Source organism: Mixophyes fleayi, chromosome 2 (genome assembly GCF_038048845.1).
Source record: "Mixophyes fleayi isolate aMixFle1 chromosome 2, aMixFle1.hap1, whole genome shotgun sequence".
Taxonomy (NCBI): domain Eukaryota; kingdom Metazoa; phylum Chordata; class Amphibia; order Anura; family Limnodynastidae; genus Mixophyes; species Mixophyes fleayi.
In genome coordinates, this window is record NC_134403.1 from 144141431 (window position 1) to 144163059 (window position 21629).

A 21629-nucleotide genomic window follows, 5' to 3' on the forward strand; every position below is an offset into this window, starting at 1 on the left:
TCTAAACATAAGTTGAAATGAATATGATTTGGTCAATTCTTTCTGTTAATATTACAGTACCTTTGTTTTTGATTCAGAATGTAATACTGCATATCCTTTTAAACTCGAAATTTATATGAAATGGCACTGAAAAAAATATATATACGCCCTAGGCTTAATATTTGGTAGCACAGCCTTTGGTCAAAATAACTGCAATTAACCGCTTCCTATAGCCAAGGATGCACCACTCTACCCCCTTTTTTTCAGATCTCACCACAAGTTCTATAGGATTTAGATCTGGAAAGTCCAGATTCTTGTCCTGAACCATTTGTAGGTGCTTTTAGAAGTGTGTTTCAGGTAACTATCCTGCTGGAAGACCCATGAAAAAAAGCTTTCTTGTACTGGGTTCAACATTTACTCCATAATTGAATGTTATTCTACAGATTTTCAAGCTGTCAGCACGTTCAAAGCACCCAGTGCAAGATGCGTCACGGCAACACCAAAACATCACGGAACCTGTGGGAAGCAGATCTGTTCTTTGAAAGCTCATTTTGCTTTCTGTGAACAAAGGGCTGATGTGCTTTACCAAAAAACTCCACGGAACAGTTTCCCAGCAGGAAATTGACAAATTGTAATTTGGCAAACACCAGTTAAGCGTTCTCATGTCTCTCTCTCAGCATGTGGGGCCCTCCTACCATATAACCCCCCTTTTATTGAGTTGGCAATGGATGTTGTTAGTTGAAACTGTCATAACTTGTGTCCGAAGCTCAGCTTCAATGTGTTTGGTTTTGTTTAGTTGATTTAGGTTTTTTCTCTACCATTTGAACAATCCTGCTCTGCAATCAAGTTTTCTCTTTCAAAATCCTGCTCTTCTATTTTCAAAACCAGGGAGATTGGCTACAGTGACATGGAAGACTTAAACTTCCTGATAATATTACATATGGTGGAAACAGAAACATCAAGTTCTCTGGATATTGATCAATAACCTTGAGTTTGTCCAAGCCTGGATACAATCCTCTATCTGACCTCCTCAGTCAATTCTCTGACTTCTTTACTTTCTCCATGCTGATTGCAGTACACACAGCGACACATAACATGACAATGAGTCATTTCTCTATTCAAGCTCATTTAATTAGTTATTTTTATACTGCAGACACCTATTTGCCACAGTTGAGTTCAGTTCCAAAGTGAATGAAAACAAACTGCTTGAAATCTAATTATTTCTAACTACTTCTAAAAGATGCTAAAAATTGTGTCCTCCTGACTTAAGGATTTTGGTGTGGAATAAGCGAATACTTTTTTTTTAAGTACATTTTTCTGTTTGTTTTTTTTATTGTGTGTATTATTCCATTGCAAACCAAAGAAATATATGTGGATACCACAAAATATGTTTTCATTTCAACACTTTTCTAGAAGAAATGGTGTATTATTTGGAAAAACTACAGGGGTGCCAATATTGGGTCCATAACTATATGATATGTAATCTAATTTAGTAGTCCCACAGGAATGATATATGCAGTGGATAGCACATAACACTTCCAACATTCTACATACAAAAAATAACTAAAAAGGGTGAAATCGATTCATACTGCTATACCTGTATAACTACAGAATGGTTACCATCCATGTTAAAAAACATTGTTCGTATTTTTGGCCATATACGGACATTTTTATTTCTGTTTCTATTCCCGATTTTGTGACAGGAGAATGGAACACAGACTGTGAATCACATACATATCATTAATCTTTATGCAATAATGGACTGGCCACACAAGAGGCTAATTTGGAATTCTCCTTATTCACCTCATCTTGCTACCCCTTGTGTCCCTTTTATCATAACAACAAATTGGTAGTAACCTGTACTGCAAGTCAATCATAATGCAAAACTTCGCTAGGTGGCTTAGTGGTTAGCACTTCTGCCTCACAGTACTGTGGTCATGAGTTCAATTCTTGACCATGGCCTTGTCTGTGAGGAGTTTGTATGTTCTCCCCGTGTTTGCATGGGTATCCTCCAGGTGCTCCGGTTTCCTCCCACACTCCAAAAACATACTGGTAGCTTAATTGGCCATTATTAAAAAATGTGTGTGTGATAGGGAATTTATACAAATGGGGGCATGGACTGATGTGAGTGAGTTCTCTGTACAGTGCTGCGGAATTAGTGGCGCTATATAAATAGATGATGATGAGATGTAGCAGGAGGAAGCTATTTATATTGGCATAGGGACTATACTGCAGTTCATGTGATGAGGCTTTATTATACACTTGCCATGATATAGATTAAACTATGTATTTCCTGACCTGTTTTCTTATTTTTTTTGCTTTTATTTTATTCTGACCAATCTCCACACACACGTAGCTAGTTTTATAATAAAATCGTACTGGCAATGCCATTGCCTTGAGGATGGGACACATTGTAACAATATGAATATGAGAGAAACATAAAATATTTCTTGTATATTGTCCTGAAACTGAAAATATTAAGAATAGTAATAGGAAGAAAGTAGAGAAACCTAAATGAAAAATGGAGAAAAACAATTAAAGCTCATCTGACATTTGCTACTGGTCTGCACGAAACTGACAGTCCATTGGTCACTACATGTTAGAGCATTTATCAACTATTTAGAATGAAATCACCTGATTTCAGCAGTGTATCCTTTCGCAGCGATGCATATTTTGAGCGAATTCCTAAAGATTCTGTTAAACTTTCATCAACAGGAATTAAGGTCTAAAGAAGATAAAAAGACATGATTATATATAAAACATTCTCAAAGGGATTTTACACATAACTTTTGCATGTTTTTAGACATCAGGATTGTGTGAAAGAAAGTAGAGATAATGGAGATAATGGGGCCCGCCTCACGGGGAACTAGTGAGCTGTGAGCCCCGGTTCCCTCCTCCCAGCTTCCCTGCCCAGGGGCCCACAGCTCGCTAGTTCCGCCTCTGCCTGACAGTACTATACTAGTGCAGAAGTAATGTTTATAGTTTGTCATTTTGATTGTATACCTTCTTTTTATATTAATGCTGTTTTTGGATTCTGTTACATTAATGATATTGTCAGAGTATTTTCACCATTATTTTCTGTTATGTTCTTGTTTCAAAAACATGTTAAAGCGGCAAAATAAAAAGCAAATTGTGCCTAGAGTGCAATAGCAAAACATTGTCTATATATCGCAGCTAATACAATAAATTAGAAATGAAATTGAGAAAGGTGAAAACTTAGTTACTTGATTCTCTTTACTCTGAGTTAACTTGTAAAGGACACCAACACCACCAATCAATGATGTTGTCAACATAATAAAGGCTTTTTTTAGCAGTGGTTTTGATATGTACTGTCCTTTGGATTTATTTGTTTTCTTTTTAATTTTCTGGAGTGCTCTTTGTTTTGCTGTGTTTACTTATTAGCAAGTGAGCTGGACCTTCAAAACTAATGTTGGCGATTTCATCTGAAAGTTGAGCCAGAGTATCAAGAAAGTGTTACAACTATCATCATCTTCATCATCACCACCACTATTTATTTATATAGCGCCACTAATTCCACAGCGCTGTACAAAGAACTCACTCACATCAGTCCCTGCCCCATTGGGGCTTACAGTCTAAATTCCCTAACATACACACACAGACAGACAGACACAGACTAGGGTCAATTTGTTAGCAGCCAATTAACCTACCAGTATGTTTTTGAAGTGTGGGAGGAAACCGGAGCACCCGGAGGAAACCCACAGAAACATGGGGAGAACATACAAACTCCTCACAGATAAGGCCATGGTCGGGAATTGAACTCATGACCCCAGTGCTATAAGGCAGAAGTTATAACCACTATGCCACCACACTGCCCAACACATAAATGAACCTGCTAAGTGGTCCAGCGGGTTAAAATGAGTGGGGTAACATCTAGTGAAAACAAACTGTTGTAGTTTAAAAGTAGTTTACAGTTTTGGTTGTTGCAATGACTGAAATCTTGTAGTAACAAGAGAATACTCACTCTCCCATTAATAGTATCTGTCGTTCTAGTCACTGGGACCTGCTGGTCAGCCTTCTCCTCCATTTGCCACCCTATTACAGTGATGTTACCTACACGCTCCTGCTCAGCAGACCTGCAAAATAGACTTTACTCTGTACAAACAATACCCATAGCTTATGTGCAGCCCATTCTTACTCACTGGATAAATAATTGCACCTACTACAGTATACCATATGATTAGCTAGCGTACTAGTCTCTCTGCTATTGCTCTCTAGAAATCTTCCAGTATTATTAACATTTATTTATATGTCACCTGCTTATTCCGCAGTGCTTTACAATTCATCTATTATCTATTTCCTGCTTCAAATGTCTTTGTTCTAAGGTAGTTTTCCAATCTCACTGCTATAGTAGTTTGTTTAAAACACGTGTTCCTCCTGTAGTGATAAAAACACGCATGCATACAAGAGAGAGAATACTGACCACAATGGTAAATGCAATCTGTGGCTCTTCTCCTGCAGCAGCTCTTTAACTGTAAACTTTCCAGAGCCCAGCAAATACATCTGTGCGTTAAACAAGAAAAAAAAAAACCTTAGATCACCATGGTCATTCATGTGTGGGTTGTCGTTTCAGTTTGTGCAAGTGATCCTTAGCTCTATAGAATCCTAGGCTTCATTTATAAATATTGCACACTGCAATTGCGACAAATGCCATTCTTTGCTGTGGACATTGACCAGCCAGTATATGTATGAAAGGGAATGGAGCAAGTCCCAACAAATCAGATGTCTTCCTGTACAGTATTGAATGCTCCATTCCCCCTCTTTTAAATTTCTACCAGCTGATCGCTGTTAAAAGCAGCATTCACCAACTACCACAAGGGGAGTGCAGCATGTGTTTAAATTAAAAGAATACTAGAGAATAGAGTATCCTTATATCCGCAAAATTATCTTAATACTATTCTTAGTATGATAAATTCCTAATTTGTGTATAATTCTCTGTAACATGTTAAAGGAAAAAAAAGGATATTCATTTGAAACTATTGGGTGCTTTTATTGTAAGTTTCTGTTGCTAGTGAGAAAAATATTAAGTATCTTTTAAATTGAAATAAACAACTCTGCTACATTTGGTGAATCAACATGTATAATCAAGGACAGTAGTGACAGTCTCAGACCATATTACACAAGAATGTACTGGATATGTCATATGACCCCGATTCTACATGCAAAACAGTTTGGCTCCATGCTGGGAAGCAGAACATGACTCCATATAAAAAGGTACATAAATAAGCAGAGTGGAATAAAAAACAACAACAACATACTAAAAGAGAAGTTTGACATATTGCACTATTGTCCAGAAATGTACAAATACACAAACAGGAGCTATGAATATGTCAATATAATACAGCTCTATATTTATTTAAATTGCAAAACACTGTACAGTATTGTTTTTAATCTCTTTATTTAAGATAAGGCAATACGAAACTAGATACAATGCAAGTACAAGCAATACAATTTGGGAGAAATAGAAATATACACAATTAACAGATAGCAATTATGAAAATAAAAGTGTAACACAATTTATGATCATATAAAAACATAATAAACCACCGATACAAAGATACAATTTGTGTGTGGCATTCTGTAATCATAATTCGTTGCCAGCTGTGTAGACAGAATAGTGGGTTGTGGGCTATAAGGGGCGGTGATAGACAGGTTAACAATGGGAGGTAGGCAAGGGAGGAGAAATTGGTTTGGGGAGGCACAGTACATTTTAACCATTGTTTGTTTTACTCTCTAAAATGAAAGTATATGAGCAACTTACAGTTCCCTGAGATCTGTCTTTGACATCATACACAAGCAGCTTAATCTGGGTCATCTGATTTATCAGAGAGTCCTGAAAGAAGGCGATGCTGCTAAGAAATATTGGATTACTTGTTCCCTATAAAGACAAATAAACACAACACCAAGAGTTTATACTCAATATCTAATTTATAACTAACATATAACTGTTGCGACCAGAGGCTGCAAGTACCAAGCGCACAAGCAAAGGCAACAATGTTTGTTTATACAATGTAGATTGAAGCAGATTTAATGTACAATCTAACATGACCTTCTTGATGTACAACAATAACAGGACAATTGTGAATCACAAGGCTATGGAGGAATTAAAATTCAAGTTGATGGTCTTTTACATCAATAATAAAGCAGGGCCAACACTGGGCTGGATGACTAACAAGTGACATTCAGTTAGAGGACATATTAAGCTTTATTTATTAGCATTACTATTATAATATGCCATAATTTTAATGTCCAACTTTTCCCTATTACTTGCCTGCTTGCAGGCCGCATTGTACAAAAATTATGATGTGTCATAGAGGAGTTCATAATGAGTTTGTAGGAGCACAGAAAAGTTCATAATCATCATCATCGTTTATGTAAGGTGTCATAAAACTCTGCAGCACCAGACAGTGGGTATAACAAATCATACATAAAATAATAAAACACGAAACAAGCCTTTATAATGGTATTTCAAGTAAAGGAGCAGAACACACTAAAGGTAGCCATTTCAATTTGGGCTTTAGCGAAATTTGTTTTCTTAAAGTAACAAACAATCATGTGTAGGACATTACATTTTTGGTTTATGTGAAAAATCATATACATGTTTCCTTAGATATCAGCCCAATACACACATATTGTGCAGCAAGTGCTCAGCTCAGTACAGCAGAAGAGGAAGTGCTTTAAATTAAACACTCATGGTGAATACTGCTGTCTCATTTCACTTTACAAACCGCTCTCTAAGATGCTCTCTGTATTGTATGTGTTATAAAGAATCTCTCTGCATTATATGTAGGTTATTTAGAAAGTTCTCTCTACTGTATATTGTTTCAGATGCTGTCTGTATTATATAGCGGTTCCTAGAATGCTCTGTGTATTGTATATCGGGTAATTATGATGCTCTCCTCATTTTTCAGTCACTATAACATTCTGTTACTAGAATGTTATATATATATATATATACATATATATATACACACACACATACACATATATACCTACGATGCTTCCTGTATTATTTAGAGGTCTCTAGAATGCTCTCTACTGTAGAGATGTTCCTAGTATGTTCTGGGTCACTACAATGCTCTCTGTATTGTATATCGATCAATAGGATGCTCTTTGTATTGTGTAGAAGTCACTTGGATGCTCTGTGTATTGTTTATAAACAACTACAATGCTCTATTTATTTCATATAGGTTACTAGAATAGGCTCTGCATTGAATCATAGTCACATGGGACTGGTACTTGTTGTATTGATTATAGCTCTTTGACATAATTTTTCATATATTTAATTTGCTATATAAAATAACACTCATATTATGCAAACCATGCCTGACCATTTTTCTTTACACCCATTTTTCCATTCTGGTGCTTTGGTAGAAGAGTTCTGGCTATTTGCGCGCGTTCTCGCAGAGGCTAGAAATTACCAGCCCTCCCCGAGTATACTATGCTTTTGTCATACCAGCTCTTGTTACTGAAGAGGCAGGTGGCCTAGGCTTACTATAAGATGATGAGTAGCGTAGTTGAGGATTGTATTTCATATTACATAAGGGTTTAGCTTGGAATAAACGAGATCAGGAATGTAGACAGGCTAGGCAATATACAACATCAAAAAGGACCTGTGTTCCTGACACGTGACAGGTTGTGAAGAACTGATGTTTTTTAGTAACATAAAACACATTTTTGGTTCTGCCCATAAAATGGCCAATACAGTGGCACAATGGTCAGCATTGCAGCCTTACAGTACTTGGTCATGGATTCTAGTCCAAAAGGGTCCTATTTGTATGATGTTTTGTATGCTCTCCCAGTGTTTAGGTGCGTTTTCTCTGTGTGCTCTGGTTTGCCTTCATACTCTAAAGATATATACGTGCAGGTTAATTGGCTTCTGACAAAAATAAGCCTAGTGTATGTTTGTGTGGTAGTGAATATAGATTGTAAACTCCATTGTAAGCTCCACTGGGGAAGGGACTGGTGCGGGTGATTAAATATTCTCTTTAACGTGTTGCAGAATATTTAGGTGCTATATAAATAACAGTCAATACATAAAATGGTGGTGGAGGTGAACAACCCACTTTAAAAATATTAATAATGCATGAAGAATGGATTTCTCGGCCTAGGACTGTCTCTCACCTCAATGATCTCTGTCTGTGCATGCTTTGTCCAGAAAGCTTGAGGAGGCGTTGTTACACTTACAGCAACAAAACTATTTGGCTTCCGATCCAGTGATCGAGTAGTAAGCTCACTGCATGCTATGATGAGGAGGAATAAAAAACAACAGATTATATAACAGCATTGGCAAATGCCCAACTTGCCCAAAATAGAGCTATAAGTAGTTTGCATGACATGCTTTACAGAAAGCAGTATCAACTTTATCATAACCTCCAATTGATTGAGCTAGGAAAAATCTACTAAACATTCTACAGAAAGAAGGGAGTTTAAAGGGTAACTACACTCAAAACTGACATTTGCTAATTAAAATAATAATGGTGGGTGCAACCACTTACAGGAAAATAACTAATACCAATTATATGACTTCAGCATGCAATTGCCTGTTGAAAAAGAAAAACACTGTTGGTGTCATTCGACAGATAGATTGTAATTACTGACCTCATTTAGCATTTATTGATGGAAACAATGAGTGTAGTCAGTTTGTTCCCATAGTTACATGGTTAAGGTAAGTTATTTGCGACCTATATTCAGAAGGCAGCAACAGTGTGTTTCTCAGATTTAAACAGGCATTTTCAGGCAAGTGACAGGATCCAGCATAATGATTTTAATTAGGCAAAATATTTTGTAAGTGGGAACATATTTTAACTCTATGGGTATCGCTCTGCTACATAAAACAGTCATGTGATATTTTAGTGCAATAGTGCACTTGCATAAAATAGGTACAACAATAAATGCAGCATGACACAGCTTACCCAAACTAAACTCCAATATTGGTTCATCGGGGTCTTGAAAATTTCCTGCAAATATACATTAAAACATTTAGATATATTTTTGGCAATCAAATACTAAGCTGTCTACTGACAGTGTTTAGAAAACTCACAGAAACGTATCATTACATTTTCATCTGTCTCCCTTACTCTACAATTTTTATATCAGTAGTATTGTAATGTCTGCCAAACCAGTCTCCTCCGTGTCATGTACATGTATTTCTAAAGATATAGAAAGCAGAGGAGGAGGATAAAGCATAACAAATTCTGTAATAAATGATTAGCATAATATATAAAGCTAGTTTGTAATGGACTATGAGAATATTAAATTGATAGTGGCAGGTTCACTTTTTTCAATATAAAAAGGCAATTTCAAATCATTCTGAGCTTAGAAACATTTTCACCTAAATATGAGTAAAAGGAATGTGCAAAATCAGAATAATGGAAAGATTGTGCACATTGTGTACAGAACGTGTACTGCTGCATTCCATCTGTCAAAGATATCACTACGAACATAAGCTTCAGATGACAATATTGCATATTGTCCCAATACTAGTGTCACATTCCACAAAGCAAAATAAATCTTCTCATATGTAACTTTATGGTTATCTAAGATTTTGCACACATCAATGCTTATCTGGACACCTTAAGCATTTTAAATAACCTGTGTTCACCGCAGTTTAAAGGGTGCCGACATAGGGATAACTGACCCTTACAGGACACTATACAATGCTATTAGATCCTAGCGAGTGTAAATGTGCATGAACCCAAATCCATATTCAGCTTGTAATTTTGCAAATTACTCCCAAGTCCGGTATCTCTAAAAGTGGTGCAACGGAAGCGGTCAGCAGAACATTAATTTGTTGCATGGATGGAAGTAATCATCATAAATGGTAGTGTGAATGAATGTGCACCCCACATGCCCATACCCCACTGTTGGTAAAGGTCAAGCAGCACATAATGAAAAAGCATATAAAGTGTACACAACAGTTCTGTGCTGCTCCCTAAGTTGTGCCATTCCATAGACAGGTGGCCACTATGGAAAAGTCTGCCGAGATCATAAATTCAGAGTTCCTACAGCAGTTGTGGCCAACCAAATAGTTTTGAAAACCCCGAAATAATAACCATAATTAATCTTTAATTTAGCTATACTGCAAATAATAACAGAAAATGGGTTGGACCACGCCATGACAAACGGCTTATTGTTACCGATATCAGCTGGAACACACCATACTAGAAATGAGAGGGGCATGCCTTTTCCTTCAGGCGGGAGGTAGAAACTTTGAGCTGATAAATTGAGTTGACATGTAAAGCTGGGTACACACTATTGCATCGTAATTCAGATGCGATTTCTTTAACGATTTTACCAATGACTGAAAGTTCCGATGATAACCAAAGCAATTCACCCTTAGATCTGTGATCTTCATCTTTCATAACCATCTGCTGAAAAGATAGTGACTCTGTACACTCTACAGATATCTGCTTAAACTACTGGTTGGCAGTACATACACACTTTTCCACATTTGCCCGGCAACGTTCCATCGAAGACGTTTATAAAACCAAATAATCAATACGATGTGTTTTGGTATCATAAAATATGATTGTGCTGTATAGGTGTGTACTCAGCTTAAATTAAACAATGGCAGAAGTGAATTGTGGGGCACACTAATATTTTGGGGAGTTTTTTTGTGAGGAACTTATATTTGAAGACTAATTACTCCAGTAAATTGTAGCTTACATTTTAAGAGTAGTGATGTCATGTTGCTCATTTTTAAATGTTTTGTGATAGAATGTATAGACCTCAGTGTGATAGAATGTATAGACCTCAGAGTGATAGAATGTATAGCCCTCAGTGTGATAGAATGTATAGCCCTCAGTGTGATAGAATGTATAGCCCTCAGTGTGATAGAATGTATAGCCCTCAGTGTGATAGAATGTATAGCCCTCAGTGTGATAGTATGTATAGACCTCAGTGTGATAGAATGTATAGACCTCAGTGTGATAGAATGTATAGACCTCAGTGTGATAGAATGTATAGACCTCAGTGTGATAGAATGTATAGACCTCAGTGTGATAGAATGTATAGCCCTCAGTGTGATAGAATGTATAGCCCTCAGTGTGATAGAATGTATAGCCCTCAGTGTGATAGAATGTATAGCCCTCAGTGTGATAGAATGTATAGCCCTCAGTGTGATAGAATGTATAGACCTCAGTGTGATAGAATGTATAGACCTCAGTGTGATAGAATGTATAGCCCTCAGTGTGATAGTATGTATAGCCCTCAGTGTGATAGAATGTATAGCCCTCAGTGTGATAGAATGTATAGCCCTCAGTGTGATAGAATGTATAGCCCTCAGTGTGATAGAATGTATAGCCCTCAGTGTGATAGAATGTATAGACCTCAGTGTGATAGAATGTATAGACCTCAGTGTGATAGAATGTATAGCCCTCAGTGTGATAGAATGTATAGCCCTCAGTGTGATAGAATGTATAGCCCTCAGTGTGATAGAATGTATAGCCCTCAGTGTGATAGAATGTATAGCCCTCAGTGTGATAGAATGTATAGCCCTCAGTGTGATAGAATGTATAGCCCTCAGTGTGATAGAATGTATAGCCCTCAGTGTGATAGAATGTATAGCCCTCAGTGTGATAGAATGTATAGCCCTCAGTGTGATAGAATGTATAGCCCTCAGTGTGATAGAATGTATAGCCCTCAGTGTGATAGAATGTATAGCCCTCAGTGTGATAGAATGTATAGCCCTCAGTGTGATAGAATGTATAGCCCTCAGTGTGATAGAATGTATAGCCCTCAGTGTGATAGAATGTATAGCCCTCAGTGTGATAGAATGTATAGCCCTCAGTGTGATAGAATGTATAGCCCTCAGTGTGATAGAATGTATAGCCCTCAGTGTGATAGAATGTATAGACCTCAGTGTGATAGAATGTATAGACCTCAGTGTGATAGAATGTATAGACCTCAGTGTGATAGAATGTATAGACCTCAGTGTGATAGAATGTATAGACCTCAGTGTGATAGAATGTATAGACCTCAGTGTGATAGAATGTATAGACCTCAGTGTGATAGAATGTATAGCCCTCAGTGTGATAGAATGTATAGCCCTCAGTGTGATAGAATGTATAGCCCTCAGTGTGATAGAATGTATAGCCCTCAGTGTGATAGAATGTATAGCCCTCAGTGTGATAGAATGTATAGCCCTCAGTGTGACAGAATGTATAGCCCTCAGTGTGATAGAATGTATAGACCTCAGTGTGATAGAATGTATAGACCTCAGTGTGATAGAATGTATAGACCTCAGTGTGATAGAATGTATAGACCTCAGTGAAGACAAAACTCACCTAGATATGACAATGACGTCATACAAACAACTGCTCTGTTTCATATTTTGTATTATAAAGGAAATGTATGCATTACTGGAAAATGCAGAGTACCACTAGTTCTGTGACTTGTATATGCTCACAAAGTTTCATTGTGGCTTCTAATATCCTTAGATCATAATATAAATTATGTTTTATACAGCGCTTAACAAAGAAAAAAACAACTTTTAAGATACCATTTTGGAGAGACACAGTCACATGAAATCAAGAGGAATAAGTCTTTCAATGTTATTGCTAGTCAGTGCCATTGACTACTGCACTATTCCTTTTGTCCTATGGCATTATAAAATAACAGTGATATGTATATGCAGCAAATAGCCAGTTATTCAAAGTGGTTAGCAGTAAGGAAGATTTTCAATCTATTCATCATTTGTCTGTGATTATCTATTTCTTCCTACAACACGTCACTCACCTGCCAGTGACAACCCCAACATTTCAGAGGTAACATCGATGGTGGAGTGAGGCCTGGCCCCATGGCGAGGACTGCGTTGTCTCGTCGTCATTTAGGCCTCAGGAGAGTGATTCTTGGAATTTTAATTGTCAACAACCTATAAAGAAGACCTACAATTGATAACTAGCCAAGCAAACGTCAGTTACAAAATAACTTAATTACCGATGATGTGTTATTATTTATATAAAATCCAGCAGGCTCTCGATACCTTGCATATTGAAATTTTGAATAAGTTTGTAGAATTCTCAGACTTTGTAATTAATTATAAAAATTGGAAACAAGGAGTATCTTTGAGAGACGGGACTAAAGGTTGAGGACTACATTTCCATTTAGAGGGAGCACCAATAGCACCACTTATTTTACTATATGCATTCCTTAAAACACTAATCAATGATATACTTGAATTATTCCAAAACTAGTTAAGCAAACCATTTATGACAATAACTGGCCACCCCTTATCAATATCTTACATAAGATTAGTCCAAGTCTAAGATTAGTCTAATTAATATATTATATTCTCTACTTATACAGAAACAAGATAGTTATTTGTTAAAACTCCAAATTTCAATATTTCATTCGGAAAAGGAAAGAGTCAAGAATGGCCCTATATAAATGATTGTAAACTAGAAAGGTAAGGAGGCTTCTATTTTCTCAACTCAGAAAAATATAACCTACTGACACAGTATCACTATATGGTTAATATATGAACATATTATTATTACCATTTATTTATATAGCGCCACTAATTCCGCAGCACTGTACAGAGAACTCACTCATATCAGTCCCTGCCCCATTGGGGCTTACAGTCTAAATTCCCAAACACACACACACACACAGAGACACACAGACAGACTAGGTTCAATTTGATAGCAGCCAATTAACCTACCAGTATGTTTTTGGAGTGTGAGAGGAAACCGGAGCACCTGGAGGAAACTCACGCAAACACAGGGAGAACATACAAACTCCACACAGATAAGGCCATGGTTTCCCACAATCCAAAAACATACTGGTAAGTTATTTGGCTTCCGACAAAAGTGGACTCCAGTGTGTGTTTGTGTGTTAGGAAATGTATACTGTAAGCTCCAATGGGGCAAGGACTGATGGGAATGATTGCATATTCTCTGTACAGCCCTGCATAAAATGATTGGTGCTATATAATCAATAATTATAGTAATTGATGATTTGTTGCTGTGGGTTGCAGCATAATTTTTGTACAGTTGCCCAAGTGCAAGTTCTTACACATTATATTTTGTATGCTAGAAAAGAAAAACTGTAACCCTTATATGAAGAGGAGGCAAAGAAAACAAATAACGCTAGTAACCTTACAATAAAACTTGTCTTTCTTGTTACTTGTACTGAGTACGAGTCAGCGTAGGTCACTTGCAAACGTAATGCTCCAATTCTCAACTACACCAAGATAACAATCTTCTTAGGGATGTCTTCTGATTTCTTTACTTTTTCCACAAAGATTTCGAAAACAAATGAATTAAAATGCTTAAAAGTCAATGAGTCCATACTACAATCTCCAACTGTTTATTTGGTAAGTGCACTCAAACTACAAGTGTCGAACTATCTTGTAACGCTGGGATATTTTGCGGCCATTGTGTAGCCCATGCAGTATGGTTTCTCCATGGAAGATATAAACATTAAACACTAAACCACCGATACATTTTATTTGCAGTACCATGACTAAATACAAAGTCAATCTGAGGTAGCGGTGAGAACCTTAGTTTACACTGAATGCTGGTGATCATAATTAAAACACTTAGGGGCATATTCAATTAGGTCCAGAGATTGCATTTTCATGGTGGCTGTGCATTACACAAGGTAATACGGTACCGCAACAACATGGATTTCCCTTCGCAACCCTATGGGAGGGCAAAGGGAAATTGGTGGTGTTGCGGTACAGAGTAGTACCCTCACTGACCGTTCCGGAGCGTAACCACAATCTCCTGACCTAATAGAATATGCTCCTTAATTTAAATTAATGAAATGCCAGCACCTGTGGTCTGAGCCGATCTGTTACCCACCTGCAGAAAGAAAGGATAAAAATAAAACTGGTGTAATGTCCCACTCCAAATCTTCAATCTTTCCCAGGGCTAGACTGACTAGGCTGGATTCCACTGTAACGGGGGGACCAGAAGCATGGGATCCCCTGTTATAGTGAAACCAGCCCCAAGTTTGTCAATGCAAGGTGGTGCCTCGGAGGAAAAAACAGCACCCCCCTCATCAAACAGGCTACCACACCAAACTTAACTTATTTTTTGAAGTATCTTATACTATATCCTCTTTCAAGCAGTCTGTACCACAATTCATCTGACCTTTGAGATAATGAATTTGAATTAAAACAGTTTATTTTAAGTGTTAAAAATTCCACTTTGTATATTCCTTTAAGGATGGGGAAAATCAGAATTCTCTTTATGTAGCCCACAGTTTGTGACGGTGTTTTCTAATTAGACTGGTCACTATCCTTCCATCAACCCTCAAATTAATTTTTAAATTGAAACGTTACCTACCTTTACTTATCTCATACGTTAGATTGAGGCTGAATTTATTAATGTTAAGAAGTTTAATATGTTCTTCAAAAGTTTCCTTTGTTCCTTCCCATATCAACAACATGCCATCTATAAGTCTTACCCTCTCCCACCAGCCTAGATAAATATTTGCACAAGTGGGAGCACACACCAAAATATTTGCTTAAGTAGGAGCACACGCCAACCCCATTCGCTCAAACACAATACATGGCTGAAATGGTTAAAAAAATAAAAAATAAAAAATAAAATACTCCTCCTATTCCTTACAATAGAAGAAAATTTTCCTGACATCCAAAAGGATTTCCATGCATGGGGACAGTACATTATCTCCTAGTTTGGTTGCATTGCAGCTGTAAAGATGACTATTCTAACCCGGTCTTTCAGACGATAAATGTCCAAATTACACACAGTACCCTTAAAGGAAGTACAGAAGCTAAAATATAAACTTTATTTGGGCGAATATATCACCTAAACTGAGGTTCTGCACCCTAATCAGAACCCATGAAGAGTATTATTATGCTACCTGTCTGTGTCAGTTGCCTTGTCATGTCCAGATGGCTCCTGATTGAGGCCTTTAACTTCTACATTTTCAGCTTCAATCCTGGACTCTCCTAAACTCTCTAGATCAATTATTGATTTCAGAGCTATTTGGCTGTACAACAGCGCATGTGTTATTACAATCCTAAGAGGAACAGTATGATTTCCATCCCCTATCATTTACTCCAGACTGCTACTGCAGAACCCATGTTGGGACATGAGCTTAAATGAGAAAGGAACATGAGGCCTCCAATTGATGAGGACATGTTGAAGAGAATTAGGGATAGGGTCTCTCGATTTCTATCTGCATTCTAATTAAGCAATACTCATATAAAACATACAAGGAGTCCCTTGTATCCACCAGACCGTATTGGATATGGGGAGGGGGCAAAGAGGTAATTTTATCCATATTTTGTGGCACTGTCCCAAGATTTCAAAATTCATATGATGACTGAACAGATACTGGACACTACATTTCCACTTTCTCCCTGGTCTGTTTTTTTAGTATCCCTGTTACTGGTGCACGCCCTCAGCCAAGTAAGCTTGTTACTCATATATTAAATGCAACTATATGTTTGATAGCTACATTTTGATAATACCGATCAATTTTAAGTAAGGGCAGACAAAAGTGACCCCATACAGGGGGGCCTGGTTCATGTTTGGCTCCCCCATTCTTGTTACTCCTTAATTGCAGATGTGCTATATTGGCCCTTCACACTGCAATTAACAACTTAATCCAGTACAAAAGCCTGATGGACATGAGATACAACTATTGTATCTTCTTGTATACTATTATTTTCTTGCTCTGTTTTCTCCCATTCCCTTTCCTCCCCCTAACTTTTCTCCACTCTCCTCCTTTAAGTTCAAAAATTGTTAAAATGATATACTTGTAATAATCTTTTTTCTGCTTTTGTCTTTCTATCATTGTTATATTGTTGAACATTTTGCTTGTCTTATTTATTATGGTTGTACAAATTATCAATAAAAAGTGGCAGTAGAATCAGTTAGAAAAAAAAAAATCAATATTAGGGACCTGGGAAGAATTTAGTAACAGAAGTGTGTTAATATTAAATCAGCAGAGCAGCACTGTGACAACAAATGCAATTATTTAGTAAGAGCTGAAAAATTATAGTTACACAGCAAGAAGGAAGCAGAGATAGCGAGGGGCAGTCAGGCTGCTGGGATATTGAAATGAGATCAGTGGGAGACGTTGTTACATTGAAATCTATTAGCCAGATAGAATATAATTTAGTGTAATAGTTACAAAACAGACAGGTTTGATGAACTAATAGTTGAAAACAAAAACACAATACGATTGCACACACAGAAGAAACTGGGCAGTAACAAAGAAATCTTGCTGGAAGTGTGTGAAAGGCAGCAGCGTTTATATTCATTAGAGACACATGATACAGTTTGTTCATTTAGTGCAGAGGACAATACATAAAATGGAATGAAAGTGAAACAATGCATTAGTGGATTAAGATACAAAGAAATACAGTTACTTGTGTGGCATAAAATAAACTGAGCAGTGCTTATGGAAACATATAAGATTGGGGTAACAATGGAATTAAATAAGCCTGAGAGTTTATTATATTTATAGTCATTAATAAGACATACAAAAACAATGACTATGTAATAGACAATAATGTTAAAGCAATGGTTGAATGTAATGAAAATACTACATGAAATACTTAGTATTACTGAAATAACATAATGAATGGAAACTGCCTGTTTAGAACAGATTTAAGGTATTTGTAAAATAAATAGATGTAGAAATAGAGTACAATTAAAAAATAAGTAATAAGGAAGTGAAATAGACATAGGGCTAGATTTACTAAACTGCGGGTTTGAAAAAGTGAAGATGTTGCCTATAGCAACCAATCAGATTCTAACATTCATTTATTTAGTGCATTCTACAAAACGACAGCTAGAATCTGATTGGTTGCTACAGTCAACATCTCCACTTTTTCAAACCCGCAGTTTAGTAAATATACCCCATAATCTGATCTGATTTAGTCTAAATCAAATTCTCAGGTGTGTATATTAATAAAATATTTTTTCTTATTAAGATTAAACTAGGTTTCTGCAGCATAATTTTAGATTAATATTTTTTTTTTCTTGTGGTAAATTATCTCGTTTCAGATAAATTCAGCTTTTGTTTAAAAAAAAAAACAGCAAACAAAAAACAATGGATAAATTCCTCCCACAGAAAAGACTCATCCTCACACTACCAATGACTACCACAAAATGATCAAAGTCAGGATGATATGTGATTATCATCAGCCAATTACCAGCAGCCAGTGCTTGAAACTGCTTGATTGGGTGGCAGTGAGGCGCAGATTTGATTACTATCAGTCATAGTAATTTTATGAGCAGCTGTGTTTGTTGTTATAGGATTTTTTTTACAAGTTTGTGTGCGTTTTTACATTTTCACTCTTTTGCTAAAATGGGCTGGTATCTTCAGGCCTCTTGACGATTACACCTACAGGGGTCAGAATCTTGTTAATTACTATGATCCCAATGACCTAGTGGGTCTGAGATGAGGCCTAGTTCTTCCCGGCACAGGGAAGGCCCCCCCCCTTCCCCATGGAAATATCAGCCCATTATTTTTCTTTTATTACATGGTGCAGCAACTATGGTCTGAGCAGTGGCACCTATCCATCACTTGCAGTTCTCTATTATTCAGCCATATGTGTTTTGTCTACGCTGTGACTCATATCTTCCCCTCCCTCAACGTTGTACGTACTCCTTTTTTATGTATCACTTTGTTATCAGTTTTGCAGCAACTTACAAATAAACTGTGAAGACAGCTCCACTGGGACACATATGTTTCTAAATAATTTATTTAAGATATAATGTGAATGCAGTAATTTTATTCACAAAGCAAATTACACATGCCCTGTGTTATTTTGATTCATCAGATATACTTATACAATTCTGTCACGTTACCACCTCTTGGCAGGAAAATATAATTCCGGAAATTTTAATAGTACGCTTTAGGAATTATAGTTGATGCAATGTGATGCGTTTTCTTAAAGTGTCAATATGTGTTGTATGAATGAAGTTATGTCATATTAAATGTTATTTTAATGCTTGCTACATCTGCATATAATTAGCTACCCCTATGACTAGAAATGGGATAAAATAACATAAATCTACTTAACAGAACCAATCCTGATTCAAACTGATCCCCAAGGTTCAGTTTATTGTCCCACTGTGCTACATAGCGATGACATGTTAATGAACAGGATATAAACAGAGAAAATAGGTCAGCTCCAGTAGCTTGGGTGGAACAGAGTGCTCTCTGTAACACACACACACACACACACACAAACACAAACACACACACACACACAAACACACACAGGTGCCACTCAGTCTCTACTGCACAACCCACCCATTTCCAAGAAGCAAAAAACAAACATATACAGTATATGTAAAATGTACTTACTTTGTTCATCTTGTATCAAGTCCACAATACTGTAACATTTCCTCCTGCTAGTCATTCATGTACCACCCACTGTCAAATAAAGCAGAAGATATTCAAATAAATAAATAAAAATAAACGCAACACACAGGTCCTGTGTGCTTCTTTGTTCGGTTCAACCAATAGTCAATTATTTTAGGCTGATAGACAATGTCCATAAACTAAACAGCAACAAATGTGTTCATTTAATTCTCAGAAATAACAACAATGTATGACATATAGTATATAAAAATAACTGGCTATGAAAAGGAAAACAAATAGCATTGCAAATTAATTTGACAGACATCTCAAAGCTTGTAAAAGGATAAACAGTTGTGATGGTCTTTCAATTTCATCTAATGTTACAGCAGTTGTTCCAAGTTATAATTAGTTGCTCCAATTATTTTTCATGGTACTGGACAGAAAGTCCCTCAACACATATTTAATAATGATGCTGGAAGTAACACAGAAGGGATCTCCATGCTGGAAGCAGCAGTGTGTAAATGCCAGTCTTATGTAACCAATTCAGATAATACAAACATGCCTGCCTTTAATCTAACCATACAACGGCATAACACAGAATAACCTTTTGCTAAACACCACCTAAAGGAAAACAATTAGAGCTGAACGATCCTTTCAGAGGTTTGGTTTGAACATGAATCAATGTCCATATTAAAGTATTTTTGCCACACACTGGTGCTGTAAACAGATACTAAATAAAAACCATTAAAAGTCCATTACCACCTAAATGATAAATGAAAGCTATTTGTACCAAGGCTTTATTTCTGTAATATAGAACAGGCAAAATTTGCAGTTCACCACTTTAAAATCCCAGACATAAGACACAATCTGAGTCGCATGTGGACGGCAGTTGGAGTAATTCTCACATATATAAAGCTTTGGATATTTCTGAAAACTGTTGACAAGGATCACAGCAGCGCTGAGGATCGACTTCATACTGAAAAACAAGGCTGTTTTAGGATCTACAGAACGACCGTCTCTGTCCAGCTGTGGGACCCACAGAACTCAACTGTCATTGCTGTTTCAACATCTGTTCACCTGCCCACTGAGCACAATTGTGATTGCTGTTACCATCTCTGTTTGGCTGCTGGACCCTCTGCACCCAACTGTCAGGATACTCCTGGACCTCGTTGTGTCAGAGCGGCAGAAACTACCGCTTTGAGGACAGTGGCAGGTGGGAAGCTTGACTTGGGCGGTACACTTGTTAAGCCGTAACGCAGGTGTCCTAAGGCGAGCTCAGGGAGGACAAAAACCTCCCGTGGAGCAGAAGGGAAAAAGCTTGGCTCCCATTGCCATGTAAATGATGCTGGACATGCCGATACTAAACAGAACAGCTGTAAACAATATTTTACTTTGGCTCTATATCCAAAGTTCGTTTCATTAAAAATGGTACAAGATCAGGAAAGCAAACAAACAGGGTGCAGTAAAGCATCCTTCACCTCTTTGATTGCCCTCCACCATTTGGGTGAATTGTTCCTTTCCACTCTCTCATTACCTCCCCCAACCAATACACATTCATTCACATCTACCCATCATGCACCTACTCAATTTACAGTCTCTCCTATTCACGGTCACCACACTTCTCTTCAAACTCCTCTTTTTCCATCATCCTATTCCTCCCTCCTCTATTATGATTCCTCGTTCACTACTTCCCTCCTCACTAGTCTGCACACATGAACTGTTTTATTTACTGTATTCACACTCATCTGTCTACATAAGCAGAAACAAACTTCACACCCACAAATCATGGTCGCGTGTCCTTTTTCTCATGTCCGCTGGTGACATCTCACCTAACCCTGGGCCCCGTACAATCCCCACTCTCTTTAGGCATTCTACTTTTTCCAAGTTGCACCTTGCAAGCCATACACTCTGAACCATATGTCTTATACTCTTCCTTTGAAGTCCACACTATCCATCTATTTTATCCTCTCCACCTTCATGTTGCTGTCATTTATCGACCCCCAGGTCGAGTTTCCCCAATTTCTTGAAAACTTTGCAGCCAGGCTCACTTATTTCCTATCCTTTGACCTGCCTACTCTCATACTAGGCAAATTCAACATTCCCATTTATAACCCCTCTGTCTCTTCTGCCACTAAACTTCTTTTACTTACTTCCTCCTTTGGTCTCTCCCAGTGGACCTCCTCTCCCACCCACTGTAATGGACACTCCCATGACCTTGTCTTCTCCCACTACTTCTCCATCTCTAGTTTCAGCAACTTAGCCTTCTCACTCTCCGACCACAACCTTCTTTCTGTCAGCCTCATCTTACCTCATGCCCCCCCTGCACCCAAATCCAC

General features: G+C 37.3%; 1 protein-coding gene across 9 annotated transcripts in view; it reads right to left on the reverse strand.

Moving 5' to 3' along the window:
• INPP4A (inositol polyphosphate-4-phosphatase type I A) overlaps positions 1 to 21629 on the reverse strand; it is a 94324-nt gene that overhangs the window by 48583 nt on the left and 24112 nt on the right. For 8 of the 9 annotated variants that reach the window (XM_075200128.1, XM_075200135.1, XM_075200133.1 and 5 more), the window contains exons 2-9: positions 19297 to 19365; positions 12736 to 12871; positions 8913 to 8957; positions 8122 to 8240; positions 5759 to 5875; positions 4421 to 4500; positions 3962 to 4073; positions 2614 to 2704 (exon numbers count right to left, since the gene is read on the reverse strand). In XM_075200128.1, the coding sequence (XP_075056229.1) occupies positions 2614 to 2704; positions 3962 to 4073; positions 4421 to 4500; positions 5759 to 5875; positions 8122 to 8240; positions 8913 to 8957; positions 12736 to 12826 (655 nt within the window). In that variant the 5' untranslated portion in view covers positions 12827 to 12871; positions 19297 to 19365. Of the gene's footprint in view, positions 1 to 2613; positions 2705 to 3961; positions 4074 to 4420; positions 4501 to 5758; positions 5876 to 8121; positions 8241 to 8912; positions 8958 to 12735; positions 12885 to 19296; positions 19366 to 21629 lie in introns of all 9 variants that reach the window. The other variant, XM_075200129.1, reaches the window with a different exon arrangement.